The sequence below is a fragment of the Bos grunniens genome, chromosome 6, assembly GCF_055505025.1.
Source record: "Bos grunniens cultivar Pamir isolate PY7600 chromosome 6, Bosgru_T2T1.0, whole genome shotgun sequence".
In the NCBI taxonomy this organism is placed as follows: Eukaryota; Metazoa; Chordata; class Mammalia; order Artiodactyla; family Bovidae; genus Bos; species Bos grunniens.
This window is the reverse complement of record NC_141170.1, coordinates 6,984,353-7,006,238: the sequence shown is the minus strand read 5'-3', so window position 1 is coordinate 7,006,238 and position 21,886 is coordinate 6,984,353. Positions and strand designations below refer to the sequence as shown.

Genomic DNA, 21,886 nt, shown 5'->3' with positions numbered 1-21,886 from the left:
ACGACTGAGCAACTGAACTGAACTGAACTGAGGCTCTGGAGCGCAGGTATGTGGGATCTTCCTGGACCAGGGATCAAACCCATGTCTTCTGCGTTAGTAGGCAGATTCTTTACCACTGAGCCACCAGGGAAGCCCCCTTTTCCAAAACAAAAGTTTTTAATCATGGTGAAGTCAAATTATCACTTCTTTTCTAATATGGATTGTATCTAAAAATTCTTTGTCAGACCTAAGGTCATGGACATTTTCTTGCATATTTTCTTTTGGAAGTTTCCTGTTTTTAGCTCTTACATTTAGTTAGGTCCATGAACTATTTTGAGACAACCCAAATGTTACTTGACTGAAACTGAGCTTCTGATATCCTTCTTCCAACCCTGACCTGTTTCTGCTACAAAACTCTTCCAGTTTCAGAAGGTTTACCTACCATTTCTCCTCTTGGAAGTCTCTGAAGCTTGTTAAAGCTGGTTATGAGGGTGGGAAAATCCTGGTTATCTCCGTCTCACTGGAGAAGACACTTCACCTTTTCTGCTATTGTTGCTAGTCTCTCAGTTGTGTGTCCAACTCTGGGCAGCCCTATGGACTGTAACCCTCCAGGCTCTTCTGTCCATGGGATTCTCCAGGCAAGAATACGGGAGTGGTTGCCATGCCTGCCTCCAGAGGATCTTCCCTACCCAGGGATCAAACCTGTATCTCCTGCACTGCAGGCAGATTCTTTACCATCTGAGCCACCAGGACAAGCTTGGAGTGGACAGATGTGGATTGCCACGCCCGCCTCCAGGGGATCTTCCCAACCCAGGGATCGAACCCATGTCCCTCATGTCTCCTGCATTGGCAGGCAGGTTCTTTACCACTCATGCCACCTGGGAGGCCCCAGGTGAGAGATTTCTCCCAGACCCCTGGGAGAAAGATTTTGTAGTTGATGCTTGAACTGAATTCTCTAAGCCATCGGTCCCAAGAATGGGTTGGGTAGAATGTGTACTCAAACTCTATCAGAGATTAACTGCCGCAAAAATATTTCAAGCTCAGAAGCTTTACCTACTATTTCCCTTCTTAGAAATTTGAGAAGCTTGTTTGAGACAGTCACCCTGGTGTTTCCCACACAGCGCTTGGCCCTCCTGATGCTTCTGTTGTCTTTTCCACTCCGCTCAAGGCAATGTGGAAGGCTCAACCCGAGGCAAAACGGTCAGGGCAAAGCGTATCTATGATGTTCTTTACCACTCTTCAGAGTCTCAGGCCCGCTGGAAGCCCCATTGCCCTGTGAAATCACCACGATGGTGCCAGAGTGCAGGGACAAACGGCAAAGCTGGCGGGGCTGGTCTCGCCCAGACAGACGGTCCCTGTACCTGCTGGCTGACGCTGCTATAACAAAATATCATAGATGGTGGCTTGAACCACAGACACTGAGTTCTCACTGTTCTAGAGGCTGGGAGTCCAAATCAGGGTGCTCGGAGCACTTCCAAGATTGTGGAGGGAAGACCTTAGAAGCCTGCCCTCCTGTCCATAGAAACAAGGTCACATCGACTCAGGGGCAGTAGGTGAGAAGATTGGAAAATTATTTCAAAGGGCAACGCCTTTCTTATTAGAAGGTGGTGTGTGTTTTCTGAGGAGTCAAGTATCACAGAAGTGTTTTAGAGAAAAATGGACGGTGTTCATCGTTTGACGAAGTCTGTAAAGAGAGAGATGTGGGGTGCAGTGAGTGTGGGTGACAGGAGAAGGTGTCAGCACAGAGAAGATCTGGGAGCCGCTTGCAAACATGAGGCTGATGAGGCTCTCAGGCTCACAGGTCTGCCGGACAGCTGGGGAAGCGTTGTCAAATCCATTGATATAACCCCTGCTGCCCCGATGAAAAGCATCCCTTGGCCAGAGAATCCATATTTCATACCAATGGACATTATGTATATATTTTTAACAGAATGTCTTAAAATTCTCTCATTGTCCATAAGCTCTTGCACACCCTCAAATCAAATCTTTCAAAATTCAAATTGTTTGCATTGCACTCTTTCAGTCTAATATCTCTCACACCTTCATAGTCCTCCATGTTTTCCTTTTCATTGATTTAGTGCTACAAGGTGCCAGGTACAAAAGTCACCGACAGAGTCCGTGCCGTCAAGCAGGTCACATTCTAGCTGGGAAAATAACATCTCACCACCTAGTTGTCCAGATCAGATTTAGAAATCTTTATACCCTCCAAATGTCTTTCACTAACACCGAGTGTATTTTTAAAAATCGAGAAAGAGCTAGTTTTTACCCCCTCAACATTTTTCAGGACTTTTTAAATTAATACTTGCTAAAGAAGCCCCTTTCGTTTTGTTATTCAGAGCAGATGGTTTTTAAATAAAATATCTTGTCTCTTTTAAACAATATAAAATTATTCTAATGAACTCCATGTTTGTTGTTTGGTTGCTGCTTAGTGCTAAGTCATGGCCAACTCTTTTTGTGACCCCCATGGATTGTAGCCCACCAGGCTCCTCTGTCCATGGGATTTTCCAGGCAAGAATACTAGAGTGGGTTGCCATTTCCTCCTCCAGAGGATCTTTCTGATCCAAGAATCGAACCTGCATCTCCTGCATTGGCAGGTGCATTCTTTACCACTGAGCCATCAGGGAAGCCCCATGGAGTTCATTAGAACAATTTTATGAATTATATCTTGCCTCTTTTAAAGAACAATTCATGAAACTATTCTAATGAATGCTATGTAGGCAGCAAGTATTTTAAGTCAACTTGAAAAACTAGATCTCTTTTAAAAATAAAAGAGGAGGGATAGTAAATAAACAAGAGTTTTTTTTTTCATGTTCAAAGACATTGCTTCTTTCTGGGGGCAGAAGGAGGGGGGTGATCAGCCAGAGAGCAGGGGTCCAGTCTAGAAATCCTTCTTTATCCACCTAGGTGGTCCACACACACTTAATGACATTTAACCTGTGCTCACCCTCTGTGGCTGGAGACCACAGAACCTGGGGGAGGAAGAAGGTATTAATGCAATAACCACACAAATACATAAATTCAAAATGTGACAAATGTGAAACAGGAAAAGTCACAGGACTCTGACATGGGGATATGATGGTAGATGGTCTTTAAAATGGGAAACAATGACTTGATTTTTAAAGTTGGCTTAAAAAAAAAAAAAAAACGCCAAAGGCCTGTTCAGGCTACTGAAGGAGATTCTTGTAAAGAACTTGAACCTCAGCCCGCACATGTAAGGCTGTGATCTTTAAGATGATTATTTCAGGCCTTCCACCAGGCACAGAGGAAGCCTCAGGCAGGTGGTTGGCACCTGATAAAGTAGGATTTTACATCCTTCTGTCACACGAAAGGAAGGACACTTGGCCTCGGCACTGAGTGACCAGGCTGCAGAAAGCTCCCTCTTCTGCACAAGCAGAGGCGAGGGGTCAGCACGGCGGGCTCTGCCCAGTGCAGCTTCCTCTCTCCCCGCTGTTCCTTCCACCTGCTGATAAAGCATCTTGCCTTCTCTCTTTTTCTTTCACTTGTGAGCCTTCTTCCTTTAACAGGGCAGATGGCTACAGGGCCAGAAAACTCCTCTCTCCATACTCTTTTTCTCAAATGTCAGCATCACCAGGGTAGAAACACTTCCTCGGTCTCCATCTCAGGCACTGGATCCCTTCCTGGAGCTCAGCACTCAGGACCAGTACACATTCCCGTATCCTGCCGGCATCTCAGACTCGTCCCAGCTCCGATTTACAGGAGTAAACCAATCCCCCTCCTCACCAGTAGCCCCCAGGCTGGCATGCCTCCACTTTTTCTCTCTCAGGAGCCCCAAATCCATACTTACCTCAGCCGAAACCTCAGACACGTTCGCCTTCTCTAAACTGGGGGTCCTCCGACTTGAGTATGTCTTAAAAATTACCCAGATGGTGGCTCCACCTCCAGGTTCTGATTCAGTGGATCTGTCTGGGGTCAGGCCTGAGCGTTTGCCGGTCCACCAAGTGCCCAGAAGGTGCTGCCGCTGGGGGAATTAGTGCTCGCCCTGGGCTTCCCTTGTGGCTCAGCTGGTAAAGAATCTGCTGGCAATGTGGGAGACCTGGGTTCGATCCCTGGGTTGGGAAGATCTCCTGGAGAAGGGAAAGGCTACCCACTCCAGTATTCTGGCCTGGAGAATTCCATGGACTGTATAGTTCATGGGGTCGCAAAGCGTCAGACACGACTGAGCAACTTTCACTCCCCGTCGTCACTAGGAACCACCGTGTCATCTTTTTGTGGCCTCTTTGCAACCATGCCCACTGGCTCCCTCTTTATTATCCCAGCTGGGGTCTCTCCGTCTCCACCCCAACCATCCTGTGCCTGCAGCCCTAGGAGCAGCTCCAGAAAATGCTGCTTCTCCTCCTCTGCTCTCCATGTCCTTCAAGGCATCCCCACCACATAGAAAATATATTCCAGTTTCTTTCACGTAACATCAGAGGCTCCCCGTGACTTGACCCCAAACTCCTTCTGCAATCTTTTCTTCTACTTCCTCCCAGTAGAGCCCCCTCTCCTTTAAGTATCATAACATGCTGTTCCCCAAGCCTGTTGTCGTATTCCTACCCCTTTCATAATGGTGTAAAGCATTTAGGATCAAATCCTAAGCACTGTACCTCCTGAGTACGCAATCATCACTCCAGTCACTTTTTTGAAGACTTTTTTTTAATATTTACTTTTATTAATTCATTTGGCTGTGTTGGCTCTTAGTTGCAATACACGAGACCTTTCCGTTGTAGCATGTGGGATCCATTTCCCTGAAAAGGGATCAAACCCAGGTCCCCTGCACTGAGAGCAAGGAGTCTTAGCCACTGAACCACCAGGGAAGTCCCACATGCCAGTTACTCCAGGGTCTTCATCTTCAAGATGCCTAGTGAGCGATCCCCCCTAGCAGGAATGGCATAAAGTTGATGAGAAGATGCAGTCGGTCAACACATTATCACAGAGCCTGGGACATAATAGCTAAGCGACATTTCATGATATTTATGTATAGGTTTGTGCTAAGTCGCGTCAGTCGTGTCCAACTCTTGGCAACCCCATGGTCTGTAGCCTGCCAGGCTCCTCTGTCTATGGAGATTCTCCAGGCAAGAATACTTGAGTGGGTTGCCATGCCCTGCTCCAGGGGATCTTCCCAACCCAGGGATCGAACCTAGGTCTCCTGTGGCTCCTGCATTGCAGGCGGATTCTTTACCGCTGAGCCACGAAGAGTTTATGTACAGGTTTAATACTACGTACAAAATAAATGTTGTCTGTTCAATATAGCCCAAGGCTATGGCTTGAGCCTGTAGAAAAACTTTCTCTGATCAAAGCTATCAGCGTTGTTGAACGTCGAACCCCATAATCAATCAGTAGTCATTCATTCATCCAAGGAGCCTATTGTCAAATCAATAAATTTGAGAGCTTCTTCCCAATGGTAATTGAACCGGTGTGCTTGCGCTTTGAAAAATCAAGTGTCATTCGTTCGATTCTTAGTTAAGTCCACGTGTCAGCCCTGGTAGGACCAAGGTTGTCACTGTCAGTCTTAAAGAAGCCAAGACATGTCCTTATTACGTCAGATGCGGGGGGTGGGGGGGTGGGGCAGGGGTTGTTCAGCTTTATCTCATGATGGCTTATGTGAAATTCTAAATTTGCAAAATAAAATGATATTCTCTTGTTATTTTTAATCTAATCTTCCCTTTGGAAGAAAAAGATGTTGTTTTAAAGTAATTTTCTTGTATTGTTTTAGGCTTGCCTCCAATCCCCTCAGCTTCCAGAACAGGCTTTGCAGAATTTTCCATGAGAGAACGCATGAGGGAGAAATTACAGGCTGCAAGGGTGAGAGAAACCGCAGGGATATTTTGCTCAGCGCCGATTACCTTGCTTCCAGTCTTGTCTAGCTTGATTCATTTGCTCAAAACTGCGTGAATTTGAATACTGTTAAATCTGTTTTTCATGCTCTAAAGGTTAATGCAGCATTTAACTATGAGCACAGATGAAAGTTACACTTAAGAAGAATGTAATGTCCTTTTTCTAAACCATTGTTTTTACCTCTTAAAGAAGCATAACATGCGTATTTTACTGACTGATTTCCTCCCGAGATGGTGACTGAGGTTTTCATAGCATCACTGACATTATGTAGCAGTAATTTTCTCTTCGACTTTTTAGTCCAAAGCAGAAAGTGCGCTGCTGCAGGAAATTCCCACCCCTCGGCCCAGGCGCTTACGAAGTCCCACGGAGAAAGAATCGGAGACTGAATTTGGCACGGAGGTGAGAAATAGGCCACCCCTACTTTGTGACCAAAGACAGTGATGCCAAATAAAAATGTTCCAGCAAAAGTCCCAGAACAGAGCTATGCATGGAGGGGCTGTTAAACATTCATTAATAATAATAGCTGCTATTTATAGATGTTACTTGGTGCTGGGCATTTTGCCAAGTCTTTCCCCCATGTTATTAGATGCCCTTATCCCAACACCTCTATGAGGTGGGTGCCATAATTTTCATTCACATTTGACATATGAGGTTCAGAGGGCCTGCCCAGCCATCCCCAGGTCACAGAGCACGCATGTGGACAAGTCAGTACTGGATCCCAGCTCTGTCTCATTCCCGATGTGTCTCATGGGTCAGCGGTGCTGGGTCCATGGATCTTGCTGGGAAACAGAGAAAGATAAGAATAGAATCCAATCGTGGGGACTTTGAGTGTTACACTAAGGTGCCCCGATGGTTTTTTCTAAGCCACGGAAAGCAATTGACAATTGGATCGAGTGGTGATTTGAATGCACTGGGGTGACTTGTTTGAGTCTGAGATGCTGGTGAGACACCTCAGTGTGCTCCTCAGATGCACAGAGAGGCAGGGACCCAGCCTGGAGACACAGATTTAGGAAGTATTTGAACTGTGGTGAGTTTTGAGGGTGTGAATGACGATGGTCCTACACTTGGAGAAAAACTGACAATAAAGGCCCACGAGGCAAAGAGGAAGCCTGTTAAAGACAGAAAGATGTATCAGCCATGTGGCTGAAGGAACAACACATCTAGGGTGGAAGAAGGAGCAGAAACAGGGCACGTGGCTCAGTGAAGTGTTTGCAAGTCTAACCCAGTGGTGTGTTGATGATGATGGTTTTGGTTGTTTTAAGGTCTAAGCATTAGGGATATTTCTGGAGCAAAGTCACAGATTTCTTAGATGATGCCTTTTCTTTTTGTATAATGAGATGTTACAGATTTCCATTGACCTATATTCATCCCCAACAAGCCAGAGATTGCATGATTACAGGGAAAGTTGCAGTCGTGCTCATGGGTTTTCAGAACACTCAGTCGGTCTCCTAAAATGGCTTCATGACAACTGGCTACTCCGTTCTACAGAGGACACATTTCTTTTTCTTTATTTCCAATTTATTTTCTTCCATGAGAGCCATAAGTGTAAGAGCCATAGTTCTAAAGTATTGGAAAATAAAGAAAAAGTACCAAGACTTTCCTGGTGAGCAAGTGGTTAAAACTTCATCTTCCAATGCAGAGGGTGAGAGTTTGATCCCTGGTCAGGGAACTAATATCCCACATGCTTCTTGGTCCAAAAAACCCAAAACATAAGAACAGAAGCAATATTGTAATAAATCTAATAAATTCAATAAAGACGAAAATAGTCCACATCGAAAAAAAATATTATTTTAAAGGAGAAAGTCCCTAAAGTCCCATTATTATGACACAAATACTTTGGTTGTTTTGGTAGGTGTGTGAGTAAGCAATAGGAGGGTGTTGTCTCCCATGTCTGGCGTTGTCCGCACCTTCTTGATGGATAATCCTTTCACACAATCATGGTAGTTTTCGCCTGTCCAATAGGCCATGAATATGATATCCAAATCAAGTTGGTAGTTTTAGGAGTAAAAATATACTCCTTTGGCTCACAGAGTTGTTTATTTCTCTTTGTGAGCAGGAACTTGACCTTTTGTCTAACAGAGTGCATATCCCCTAAGAGCCATTCTCTGAAAGTGAGGCAAACACCACATGCCTTGTCCGCAGACCTGATCTCAGGTTTCCAATGGAACATATCACTCACAAGCACACTTATTCATGTACATACCTTAGCCCAGAAGAAGAATATAAAAGCAGTCGATTTTGGTCCTATGGGGCAAAGAGCACATGAAAAGGCCAGGTGCTGGCCCTCAGCTGCCCAGCACTAAATTCTGGCACTCTCACTTACTAGCTGCATGACCTTGGATGTGTAACTTACTCATTCTCTGAGTGATAAAATATAACCCCCTTCCCCACTTCCCACCTCTTTTTTTTTTTTTTTTGCATTGGGTCTTATTTGAAGCATGGAGGTTCTTTTGTTGCAGCACATGGACTCTCTAGTAGTGACATGCAGGCTGAGTTGCTCCACAGCATGTGGGATCTTAGTTCCCTGACCCAGGATTGAACCTGCGTCCTCTGTGTTGCAAAGCAGATTCGTAACCATTGGATCACCAGGGAAGTCCCCTTGCCTCTTTAAAATAGATACACTACCCAGAACCTGATCCTTGATATTGTTCTGAGGATTAAAGGAGTGCATACATGTCACAGGATTTCACACAGTGCCTGGCTCATGGGAAGCCCTCTCTCCATAGTTGGTAGCAAGTGTCAGTGGCTGTAGGGTCAAAGCAAAAAGAAGCCCTTGGGAATACTTGGGTCAGGAATCTAAATCCATCAGCACAAACCTATGCTAAACTCTTCTTTCCATTCCTCTTTATCCTCAGCAGATTTGTAACAAGAGAACAAAGCCAAACACACATCTCCAAGAACATGTCAACAAAGAAGTGGGAATAACACAGAACATTTGACTCCTGGGTCTCCACTAGGCATGACCAAAATGTCTCTGTTTTGTGGACCTGGCTCATTGTCCCAGGTGCCCGAGGTTCTGATCCCTTGACACACTCGACCTGTCGCCAGCATCTCTCAGAGGCTCCTTCCTGCCGGCTGTCCAGTGGACTCTGAACACACAGCAGTGACAGTCAAGGAGCCCAGTGGGGATGACAGGCAGGTGATCAGACAGTGGAAGTGCAGGCTGGTTAATAGCCATGGTGGGTGCCTTGAGGAAGCCTTGGAAAGGGCACTTCCCTGGGAGCCAGGTTATGTAAAATATGACGTGTCTTGCCTTAGGCAATGGTTTCTTGCCTTAGGTAATGGATTTTTATCTGTGACTCAAAAACACAAGTGGCAAAGGAATAAATCAGCACACTGGACTTCATCAGAATTAAACACGTTTCCAGTTCAAAGGAAACCAAGAAAAACGTGAAAAGACAACACACATAATGGGAGAAATTATTTGCAAATCGTTTAGCTTGATTAGTATCATTCCTGATACTGCGAATATATAAAAATCGGAGATATCAGCAAGACCATCTAGATTAGGCTGTCTTTAGGGAATTAAAAATATTGATTAGTAGTTAGAAGAGAGGTCAGGGCAGGAACTATTATATTTTGTAATTATGCTTTGGTAAAAATAATGAGACTTGAGATTGTCTAGCTCAAGCTAGAAGAGGGTCATAGAGCCTTCTTGGAGGTTACAACAAATTCAAGGATGAGAAAGAATTCCTAGCTGGACACAGCACACATCATCATAGGCATTCACTTGAAATTGAATATTATTACTTTAAGCTTTTATGAAGATATTATAGATAATAGTTCTTTAAAATTTAATTCTGCACACAGTCATTTTAAATACATTTAATGGCTTTTCTTATGCTAATATAATTTATAAACTTTTAAATACTTTGAGATTTTGATAAAAATTAAATTACCACCGTTTTGATCAAGTCCATACATATCATAGTAAAACTGTCAATCTTATAATTTTAAAAGATACCAAAGAAATTATATTGTCCAAACTTCCTGTCCTTTCTGTCAAGCTGATACAGAAAGAAATGGAAAGAAACAGAAAGAATAAAATACTGATCTCCACATACACATATTTGCCAAATGGAACTTTACCTACTTATTTTATTTTTTAAATTGCTAACGTTAGACTTTCTGCCTGGTCTTCTTCTGTTTTATTATCAGTCTTTAGATGTCTCTAAAACCTAAGGCTTGCCTATACAGAGCTAAGCTTCTCGTCTCTCTGATCGGTTGACTCCTTGGCTTATTTATGTGTTTCAAATGTATCAGTCTCTGTCTTGGGCTCTAGAAGGTGAGGGATTCTGAGGCAGACAGGAGCAGAATGGCATCTTCAACAGTGGGCAAGAAAGGTTTAGCCTTGTTTTATGAGAAAGACTGAACTTAGCAGACCCTTAGAAAGCCTTCCTGACCCTTCCCTGGTGGCTCAGTGGTAAAGAATCCGCCTACCAAGCAGGAAATATGGGTTTGATCCCTGAGTCTAGAAGATTCCCCTGGAGAAGGAAATGGCAACCCACTCCAGTATTCTTGCCTGGGAAATCCCATGGACAGAGGAGTCTGGTGGGCTATGGTCCATGCAGTCACAAAAGAGTTGAACACAACTTAGTGACTAAACCACCGCCACCAATTTTTAAACGTGTTTATCCTTACATTACATAATACTCATCTGTTTCTTTCCTTGTCTTCAAAAGAGCCACTTAAAATTCTGGAATTTACCAAGACAAATATTAACTCTGCATTGCACTGTGAAATTTATTCATTACCACTGCTTCAACCTTTGTATAATTGAATGCTATTAGTTAACTATCTGGGCTTCCCTGATAGTTCAGCTGGTAAAGAATCTGCCTGCAATGCAGGAGACCCCACTTTGATGCCTGGGTCAGGACAATCCCCTGGAGAAGGAATAGGCTACCCACTCCAGGATACATGGGCTTCCCTGTTGGCTCAGACAGTAAAGAATCCACCTGCAATTCAGGAGACCTGGGTGCTATCTCTGGATTGGGAAGATCCCCTGGAGGAGGGCATGGCATTTTTGCCTGGAGAACCCCATGGACAGAAGAGCCTGGCAGGCTTCAGTCCGTAGAGTTGCAAAGAGTCAAACACGACTGAAGCAACTTAACACGCACACACAGTTATCTATTTAACCTACTACTGCAAAATGAGAAAATGGAGGGAAAGCACAGAATCTTACATAAATTGGAATTGTATGTATTCTGTTAATATCATGATAGATTGCACCCAACTGATGCCCTCATTTTTATTCTGCCCATTGCTGGACATTCAGCTGCACTTACATGGAATTTCATAGCACCTTAGCTTGCTGTTCCCAGTATTTCTAGCTTCCATCACAGAATGTCTCTGGATAAACGCCTGAGGAGACCCGCTCAGCCATTCTGAGACTCACACAAGACTGGAAGAGCCAGGGCCTGGGGCAACCCTTACTCACTTGGACTTATTTACAGTCAGATGTGGTTGACGCTCTTCATCATAGACTGTTTCAAGGTGATCCTCTGTGAGCTGGATAATCTACTGACCTTTAGGGTGAAATAGCATTTCCATTTGGAGGTTTATTGACTGTGAAATTTTGTATTCATTTAATCATGAGAGAGACAGAGCTGAGGAAGAGAACAATCAGCCACTTTACCATTCAAATATATTTGTAAACATTTCATTCCCTAGAAATTGTGAGATGCATCAATGGTCAGAAGATAAAGCCTTTTGAGGGCTAATGCTTGTTTTTTTAAAAATCCTCAGTTCCTTGCTTTAAATGATGTGTCTGTTATTTTTTTCCATTTGAATAGCTGGATAGAGAGGTACAAAGGACTCAACAAGACCATGACTCCCAAGGCCATTCAAGAGTAAAGTTCCACGATTCTGTACGAAAAATCAAGTCTAAACCCCCGGTGAGAAATCCTGTCTTTTAAAATCATGCTACCTTTAAATTATGTAGGCTTTAAATCATGTATCTTATTGATTTGTTTCTGTTTTTTGAAAATTGTCAATGAGAGACAACTATACACATAAGCTGACTCCGACTGCATGAAATATGCAAGAAAAAAATATGAGGAATGATTCCTACTTTTAAATCCTAGAATCTTATGGAGAAATTAGAAAGGAAAGCTGCCTATTGTGGGGAAAGAAAAATGCCTGGAAGGACAGGAAATGTTCTTGATAAGCTGATTTGTTCAGCTGTGAAGTTGTTACCAGCTTTTATTATGGGAAAAAGGGAGATACTAATGCAAGAATTAAAACAAACCAGAAATGGTATTTTTTCAAAGTTTAACAAACCCTGTATTGCTCATAATTAAAAGTATCTCAGCACTGGCCTATAAATCACTTTTTGGCATTTTAATCATCTTTTCTAAAGCTTTTAACTGCTGTGAATAATATGTTTTTGTGTTTGTAGAAGGGTAAATAATTGCTGATTTATATTTTTTTAAAAGTAACTCATTAAAGTTACTTAACTAAGGAGGCCTGTCGTATTTGTTAAAGTTCATTACCATCAACAGGTAATGTGTTTAGGAAGCCTGGAATGCTCTTAGCATCCAGCCCCCTGTCAGTGAACTGTGCAGAGCTTATCTCAGCACAGATAATCTGAAATTCTATTCTTGCTTCCTCTCTGTAGGTTACACCTGGCTTCCCTTCTGCTGAGGAAGCGTATAACTTCTTTACTTTCAACTTTGATCCTGAACCAGAGGAATCAGAAGAAAAACCAAAAGCCAAAAATAGACATGGAGCTAACCAAGAGGAAAAGGAAGGAGAGGAAGAAGAGCCACCTGTGCAGGAAGGAGTAAGCAAAACAGTATTTAGTATAAGAATAGTAATGAGGAGAGGGAAGACCTTAACGGTGGATGGTGATGATCACGTTGGTGGTGATGGTGGTGATGATGGTGGTGATGGTGATGATGGTGACGGTGATGGTGAGATGATGATGGTGGTGATGGTGGTGATGGTGATGATGGTGATGATGATGGTGGTGATGGTGGTGATGGTGATGATGGCCGTGATGCTGGCAGTGGTGATGGTGGAGGTGGTGATGGTGATGGTGGCAGTGATGATTGTGGTGCTGATGGTGGTGATGGCAGTGATGATGGTGGTGGTGATGGTGATGATGATGTCCTAACTTGGAAGAAAGTGGCTAGGAGCAAACACACCACCACCATATAGATCAGCTCATCCACATCCTGAGCTCTTCAGATGATTCAGAAGGATCAACAGGGCTCTTGAAAGGGTTTGTTAAAATAGATGGCTGGCCATTTTTCCAAGTTCCCAATCTAGTAGGTCTTCCCTGGGACGAGAGGCCTTACTTTTTGGCACCAGGTCTAGATACAGGTGGTCTGGCTGACCTGCCTCTTGAGAAACCTATATGCAGGTCAGGAAGCAACAGTTAGAACTGGACATGGAACAACAGACTGGTTTCAAATAGGAAAAGGAGTCTGTCAAGGCTGTATATTGTCACCCTGCTTATTTAACATATGCAGAGTACATCATAAGAAACGCTGGACTGGAAGAAGCACAAGCTGGAATCAAGATTGCCGGGAGAAATATCAATACCTCAGATATGCAGATGACACCGCTCTTATGGCAGAAAGTGAAGAAGAACTAAAGAGCCTCTTGATGAAAGTGAAAGAGGAGAGCGAAAAAGTTGGCTTAAAGCTCAACATTCAGAAAACGAATCATGGCATCTGGTCCAGATCATGGCATCTGGTCCCATCATGGGAAATAGATGGGGAAACAGTGGAAACAGTGTCAGACTTTATTTTTTGGGCTCCAAAATCACTGCAGATGGTGATTGCAGCCATGAAGTTAAAAGACACTTACTGCTTGGAAGGAAAGTTATGACCAACCTAGATAGCATATTCAAAAGCAGAGACATTACTTTGCCAACATAGGTCCGTCTAGTCAAGGCTATGGTTTTTCCAGTAGTCATGTATGGATGCAAGAGTTGGACTGTGAAGAAAGCTGAGTGCCAAAGAATTGATGCTTTTGAACTGTGGTGTTGGAGAAGACTCTTGAGAGTCCCTTGGACTGCAAGGAGATCCAACCAGTCCATCCTAAAGGAGATCAGTGCTGGGTGTTCATTGTAAGGACTGATGCTGAAGCTGAAATTCCAATACTTTGTCCACCTCATGCGAAGAACTGACTCATTTGAAAAGAGCCTGATGCTGGGAGGGATTGGGGGCAGGAGGAGAAGGGGACGACAGAGGATGAGATGGCTGGATGGCATCACTGACTCAATGGACGTGAGTTTGAGTGAACTCCGGGAGTTGGCGATGGACAGGGAGGCCTGGCGTGCTGTGATTCATGGGGTCACAAAGAGTCAGACACGACTGAGCGACTGAACTGAACAGAACTAGATACAGGAGATCATGGAGAAAAGAAGAATGATCATAGCTTTAAAAGAGCCTGGAATGAACTTAACTGGAAAAGAAGAGAGAGTGGGTTTAAAAACAAACAGCTAGAAGAGATCAAGCCCTGATCCTCTGGAGTGGGAGCACAGACTTCAAGACCCTAGACTACCAGATAACTAACCCCAGGGAGTATCAAATAGTGAGAACTCACACAAAGAAAATCACCTGAATACAAGACCCGGCATCACCCAACCACCAGTAGCACCCTGTGCAGGACACCTCATCTAAACAACAGACTAAAAACTACAAACCCAGCCACCAGCAGAAGGATCACCACCTCACTCAGCCTTGCCCATCAGAGGGAAAACAAACAAATACACAAACAAACGAAAATTCAGCACAAACCTCACCCTATAAGCTTATACCAATCACTGGACCAACCTTAGGAGGGCAGAAACCAAAAGGAAGAAAGAATTCAACCTTGAAGCCTGGGAAAAGGAGACCTCAAACACAATAAGTTAAAACAATAATAATGAAAAGGCAGAGAAATCCTACACAGATGAAGGAACAAACTAGAAACCCAAGTCCAAACAAATGAAGAGGAAATAGGCAAACTACCTGGAAAAGAATTCAGAATAATGATAGTAAAGATGATCAAAAACCTTGAAAACAAAATGGAGAAAATGCATGAATTGATTAAGCAAGACCTAGAAGAATTAAAGAATAAACATTCAGAGACAAACAGCACAATTACTGAAATTAAAACTACTCTAGAAGGAATCAATAGCAGAAGAGCTGGAAGATAAAATGGTGGAAGTAACTTCTGAAGAGCAGAATAAAGTAAAAAGAATGAAAAGAACTGAGGATAGTCTCGGAGACCTCCAGGACAATATCAAACGCAGGTCCTAAAAGTGCTGTGAATGCTAGGTTCACATTACTTTCTGTAGCCTCAATTTCACCCTATAATTTGGGGAGTGGGGGCCTTGATTAAGTATATTCAGCTTTCTCTCTCTCGTGGGGAAAAAAAGTGGTGCAATACAGTTTGCAGATTTTTCTTGCTAGACTCCACACAAGGATTAGTATTCATTTCACATACAAAAATGTCTGCCTCTCCAAGGCAAATGCAGCCTAGTGCTCTCTCCTCTCAGCCTTACAGGTGAACAGTTTTCTGTGCCCCATACCACACCCAAGCTACAACTCAGATTCTGTAATTGTGGGTGGGATATGTGAGACCAGAGAAAACACACCATGAAAAATGGGCAGACTTGAATAGCCATCTCTCCAAGCAAGATACACAAATGGCGAAAAAGTACATAAAAAGATACTTAGCACTAATCATTAGGGAAATGCAAATCAAAACCACAATGAGATACCACCTTACACAAATTAGAATGACTATTAAAAATAGATAGGAGATAGATAGGAAGGAAAGAATGAAGGGAGGGCAGACAAGTGTTGGCAAGGATGCAGAGAAACTTGTGCATTGCTCATGCTGTTGCAAGGTGGTGTAGCTGCTGTGAAAAATCCCAGTGGCTCTTCAAAAATTTAAACATAGAACGACCATATGATCCAGCAACCCCAATCCTGGGTATATACCCCAAAGAATTAAAAGCAGGCATTCAGATCACTGTATACTCAAGTTAATAGAAGCATTATTTACAGTAGCCAAAAGTGAAAGCAATCTAACTGCCCATCAAGAGAAGAATGGATGAGTAAAAGGTGGTATATACAAGAGAATATTATTTAGCATGAAGGAAGGAAATTAGAATAAATGCTAAACATGGCTGAACCTTAAAGACATTATGCTAAGTGAAATAAGCCAGTTATCTGAAATGAATAAGACAAACTTTGTGCGAGTATTTTCACACTCACCGTTGATGCAGTCTTTCTGGTGAACCAGCTGCAGGTGCTGGCTTTGCTCTGCTGTCTTCTCTGAAGTTTTCTCAGCCTGTCCTTGCTCAAAGTAGAGCTTGGGGCAGGAACAAAAAGGGTCACACACTGATACTGCGGGATATTTTCTCTTTTCACCTTTTGAAGTTTCTGACATTCTCTGCCTTCAGCTCTTGCTGAGAGCTTGGTTACTATGCAGATTTACTTTACTCTTTTTATTATTTTGTGTATTTAGCAAGGAAATATTAGGTAATTAGGCTACAGCCATTGTCTTCAGCTACCTGGCAGTCTCCATAGCATTTTAAAGGGTGCTGCTCTTAGATGGATGTCAGGTTTAAACTTTAGAAAGAAGAACAAGACAGAGAAAGAAAAGAAGGAAAAAAGGAGAAGGAAGAGAAAGAAAAAGCAGAAAAGTTTGGAAAATATTCAAACTACGTTAAAATACTTCAGCTGGCATTTGTGATTACAGGTTCTGTGCTTAGAATTTTTACATGCATCATTTAATTTTTATTCTCACAAAACCCAAGGAAATAAGATCTATTAATATGCCAATCTTGAAAATAAGAAAACCAGGGATCTGAAGGGTAGGTAAATTCCTCACAGTCACCCAGGCAGTACAAGGCAAAGCTGGGAGTCAAGCCCAGGCAATCTGAACAGGGTGTGGACCCCACACTTGGTACCTTTCCCGTGGGGTTAGTGCCAAGGCCGAAGGTTAAATTATGCATAAGTCATGAACCCAAGTTCTTTAAGTCATTGTCAGAGAATAGACACCCGCAAAGGAGGACACACTCACTGAGGTTCCACTTGCCTTGCTTAGCACATCTCTTCTGACCCTTGTGATTTTGGCGTTTTCCAAGTATGTGGAATAGTGGAAAAACAAAGCATATTAAATAGGAAAGTCAGCATCGCTTTATGCTTTCTTTCAGAAAAAGATAAAAGGAAAAGGTAACTTTGTCTTAGGATATGTTGTTTGGTGCATTTAATATCATGGATTGTTTTTCCAAGTACGTTAATTGTCTTTGGGACTTCCCTGGTGGCTCAGTCAGTTCAGTCACTCGGTCGTGTCCGACTCTTTGCGACCCCATGGACTGCAGCACGGCAGGCTTCCCTGTCCATCACCAACTCCCGGAGCTTGCTTCCCTGGTGGCTCAGATGGTAAAAAATCTGCCTGCAATGCGAGAGACCTGGGTTTGATCCCTGGGTTGGGAAGATGCCCTGGAGGAGAGCATGGCAACCCACTCCAGTATTCTTGCCTGGAGAATCCCATGGACAGAGGAGCCTGGCAGGCTCCAGTCCACAGGGTCACAAAGTCAGAGCCAATCAGCAACTAACACATTCACCGTCACTAACTATATTTGCGGGATTGTTCCTTGACGTTCTTTAATGTGATGCAGGATGAGGAAGAGTGGTTGGATGGCAAAGATTCGGAGGATCTTCTCCTGGGCTTAGATCACACAGCTGAAGACTTTGTGGCAGTCAGACCTGCTGATTATCAAAGTGTCCACGTTCGGCTGCAGAAGGAGAAAGAGCTCCTGTTTGTACCCAGCAGACGGACAGGTACTTTCTCTCTTTATCTTCCTGCCCAGTTTCAGCATCCTTGTTTTCCTTCAGACAAAATAGAGATGGTGTGTAAAGCTAAAGTGAAAGTGTTAGTCGCTCAGTCATGTCCGACTCTTTGTGACCCCATGGACGATAACTCGCCTGGCTCCTCTGTCCATGCGGTTTCCTAGGCAAGAATACTGGAGTGGGTAGACATTTCCTTCTCCAGATGTATAAAAATGCCCAATTTCCACAACTGAACCCAATTTCTAATCTGACTTAATAATGAAGAAACAGGTTCAAATCATCCTACTCATTCCTTCTCCCACTGTGTCCGCAAGTCTGTTCTCTATGTCTACATCACTTTGAGAGAGTAGCGTGGAAACATACGCATCACCATGTGTAAAGTAGATCAGTTCAGTTCAGTTCAGTCGCTTAGTTGTGTCTGACTCTGTGACCCCATAGACTGCAGCACTCCAGGCCTCCCTGTCCATCACCATCTCCCGGAGTTTACTCAAACTCATGTCCATCAAGTCGGTGATGCCATCCAACCATCTCATCCTCTGTCATCCCCTTCTCCTGCCTTCAATCTTTCCCAGTATCAGGGTCTTTTCCAAGTCAGTTCTTCACATCAGGTGGCCAAAGTATTGGAGTTTCAGCTTCAGCATCATTCCTTAAATGAATATTCAGGACTGATTTCCTTTAGGAAATTGGTTGGGTTGGTTGGATCTCCTTGCAGAACTAGGGACTCTCAAGAGTCTTCTCCAACACCACAGTTCAAAAGCATCAATTCTTCAGTGCTCAACTTTCTTTATAGTCTGACTCTCACATCCATACATGACTACTGGAAAAACATAGCTTTGACTAAGACGGACCTTTGTTGACAAAGTAATGTCTCTGCTTTTTAATGTGCTGTCTAGGTTGGTAAAATAGATAGCCAGTGGGAATTTGCTGTATGACACAGGGAGCTCAAGTCCGGTGCTCTTCACAACCTAGAGCAGTGAGATAGGGTGAGAGGTGGGGGGAAGGTTCAGGAGAGAGGGGACATATGTATACCTATAACTGATTCATGTTGATGTGTGGCAAAAGCCAACACAGTATTATAAAGCCATTATCCCCCAACAGTCCTTGGCAGGCTGTTGCTGCCTGTCGCTCCCACAGACAGACTATCCACAAAGATCTGTTCTATGAACAGATCAAAGAGTGAGGAAGTAAATGAAGTCATGTGGACTCCAGCAAACTTTGTAATTTACAAAGCACTTCCCCATCCTTCACCCCATTTAATTCTCCCAGGAGCCCAGAAAGACTGATATTTTCATCCCTTATGTACGAGAGGACAGAGTTCAGAGAAGAGGCTGGCCCAGGCTCACGCCACTGATGAGGCCAGCAGCGTCCCTCTGATCTGGGTACCATACTCCTCGCAGTGTGCAAAGCCACGTGGGCCAGTTAGGTATCGAATTATTTCATGATTCTCCAACATGGTGCTGCAGGAAAACACGTTCACCTTCCCCTTGGTCCTGCTTCTGGACATCAGTTTGGGGCATTTGCACTTCCCAAGAACAAAAGTAAAACCTCTGCTGGTGACTGTATTCACCAGACTGCAGTTTGAGATGTTCAGGTCAGCACTGACGTGGCTCGTGTGTGCTTATGAACTGTCTAGTGCCCACGTATAAAAAGCTTCCTGAGAACGTGCAACCCAGGTACCTGGAAGATGAAGGCCTTTACATCGGGGCAAGGCCGGAGGTGCCGCGAACCAACCAGAACATCATGGAGAACAGGCTCCTGACCCAGGAACCGGTGAGCTCTCAGCCCTGTTCTCTGGTGTAGACAAGGAGGGATTCACAGAGGGTCTTAATCCTGACGTTGTCACTGCGGGGTGGGGCTCATTTCCTCCTGAAGGTGTCTGCAGACTGGTTCATTCTGTCACTGTTTTGTTGTTATTGTTTTTTAATTTGTCGTCAATTCCTTTAGTGACCCTCAAACATCACCGCTCTCGCTCAATCCTACCTTTCCCAAGCTGGATTCAGGCTCTTCCTACTAAACCAGATATTGGCAAACCTTTTCCCAATTTACAGAAATTTTTAATTGTCCCAAGAGAGAATGTCCTCAATTGTTTTTCGCCATGGTCGTCTGTCTTGAAATTTTCACGAATACAATTTCCCTGGTGGTCCAGTGGTTAAGAATCCACCTGCCAATGCAGGGACACGAATTCAGTCCCTGGTCCAGGAAGATCCCACATGCCACGGGGCAACTAAGCCAGCGCACCGCAGCTACTGAGCCACGCTCTAGAGCCTGGGAGCCACCGCCACTGAAGTCCGTGTGCCTAGACCCTGTGCTCTGCAACAGGAGAAGCTGCCACAATTAGAAGGCCCAGCATTGCAGCTAGAGGTTAGACCCTGCTCACCCCAATAGAGAGAGCCCCTGCATAGCAACAGAGATGCCAGTGCAGCCAAAAAACTTAAAAATATATTTTTAAAAATTGTTTCATAGAAAATATGCTTTTCTTAACCACTCCTTTTAACGTGAAAATGAAAGTCACTCAGTTGTGTCCAACTCTTTGTGACCCCTTGGACTGTAGTGTATGAATACCCAGGCCAGAATACTGGAGTGGGTAGCCTTTTCCTTCTTCAGGGGATCTTCCCAACCCACCGATCAAACACAGGTCTCCTGCATTGCAGGCAGATTCTTTACCAGCTGAGCCACAAAGGAAGCCCAAGCACTCTATTAGCTTTTTCTTAAACTTTTTTTTATCAGGAGGGGGCTGAAAACTATATCTTAACTCTGGGCGGCGGAGAGGCGTTACTGAGGACTCAATTTTTTAAAATTTTCATTGGAATACAGTTGATTTACAGTGTTGTGTTAGTTGCAGGATATACATATAGCCACTTTTTTTTTTAATGTGGATTCTTTTCGCACATAGCCATTGCAGAGTACTGAGTAGAGTTCCCTGTGCTATATGGTGGTGGTGGTTTAGTCGCTAAGTCGTGTCCAACTTTTGTGACCCATGGACTGTAGCCCACCAGGCTCCTCTGTCCATGAGATTCTCCAGGAAAGAATACTGGAGTGGGTTCTCCAGGGAATCTTCCCGACCCAGGGATCAAACCCCATTCTCCTGCACTGCAGACAGATTCTTCACTAGCTGAGCTATGAGGGAAGCTCATGCTATTTCAGTTCAGTTCAGTTCAGTTCAGTTGCTCAGTTGTGTCCGACTCTTTGCAACCCAATGAATCACAGCACACCAGGCCTCCCTGTCCATCACCAACTCACGGAGTTCACTCAAACTCATGTCCACCGAGTCAGTGATGCCATCCAGCCATCTCATCCTCTGTCGTCCCCTTCTCCTCCTGTTCCCAATCCCTGCCAGCATCAGGGTCTTTTCCAGTGAGTCAACTCTTTGCATGAGATGGTCAAAGTATTGGAGTTTCAGCTTCAGCATCAGTCCTTTCAATGAACACCCAGGACTGATCTCCTTTAGGATGGACTGATTGGATCTCCTTGCAGTCCAAGGGACTCTCAAGAGTCTTCTCCAACACCACAGTTCAAAAGCATCAGTTCTTCGGCTTTCTTCATGGTCCAACTCTCACATTCATATATGACCACTGGAAAAACCATAGCCCTGACTAGATGGACCTTTTTTGGCAAAGTAATGTCTCTGTTTTTTAATATGCTATCTAGATTGGTCATAACTTTCCTTCCAAGAAATAAGCGTCTTTTAATGTCCTGAGGTTGTTGATATTTCTCTCGGCTGTGGCTAATTCATGTTGATATATGGCAGAAACCAAAGCACTATTGTAAAGCAATTATCGTTAATTTAAAATAAATATTTAAAAAAAAAATAAAAGATCTACAGGACCAGGGGGAGGTGCATGAAATATACACGGTGACAGAGAATTTCCCCACAAACACTGTTTATTTTTGTAAACTATTTTCTGTCCTTCTGCTTGATCCTAGGGGAGGAGATGGTTCGGAGATGATGGGAGGATCCTGGCACTGCCAAACCCCATCAAGCCGGTTCCTTCGCGGCCACCCATGTTGACACAGGAGCAGGACATTAAGGCAGAACTGGAAACCCTGTATAAAAAGGTAAACCTCCCCTCCCATTTTTAATACATGAATTTACTTGAAAGTGCTTTGCTTTTTGAAGGGCTTGGAGTGATGAATTTGCAACATCCTATTTTGACTTTTCTTAACTAATTCACTATCTTGCACGTAAAGAGGAAACAGCAAGCCTGTTATGTAAGACTGAGTCTCCTGCCCACACAGAATCCTTTCTTAAATCCTTTTTTACATCAGCAACAAGC

General features: G+C 43.8%; 1 protein-coding gene across 11 annotated transcripts in view; it reads left to right on the top strand.

Annotated features, from left to right (window-relative positions):
- Positions 1-21,886, top strand: part of CC2D2A (coiled-coil and C2 domain containing 2A) — a 131,937-nt gene that overhangs the window by 27,436 nt on the left and 82,615 nt on the right. For 9 of the 11 annotated variants that reach the window (XR_015165147.1, XR_015165146.1, XM_086404752.1 and 6 more), the window contains 7 exons: positions 5,693-5,781; positions 6,112-6,213; positions 11,607-11,708; positions 12,431-12,595; positions 17,441-17,603; positions 19,246-19,382; positions 21,537-21,668. Coding sequence is in view for 9 of the 11 variants with exons in the window: in XM_086404752.1 (XP_086260878.1) it covers positions 5,693-5,781; positions 6,112-6,213; positions 11,607-11,708; positions 12,431-12,595; positions 17,441-17,603; positions 19,246-19,382; positions 21,537-21,668 (890 nt within the window). In the remaining 2 variants the exon portion in view is untranslated. The remainder of the gene's footprint in view (positions 1-5,692; positions 5,782-6,111; positions 6,214-11,606; positions 11,709-12,430; positions 12,596-17,440; positions 17,604-19,245; positions 19,383-21,536; positions 21,669-21,886) is intronic. The other 2 variants (XM_086404760.1, XM_086404761.1) reach the window with 1 other exon arrangement.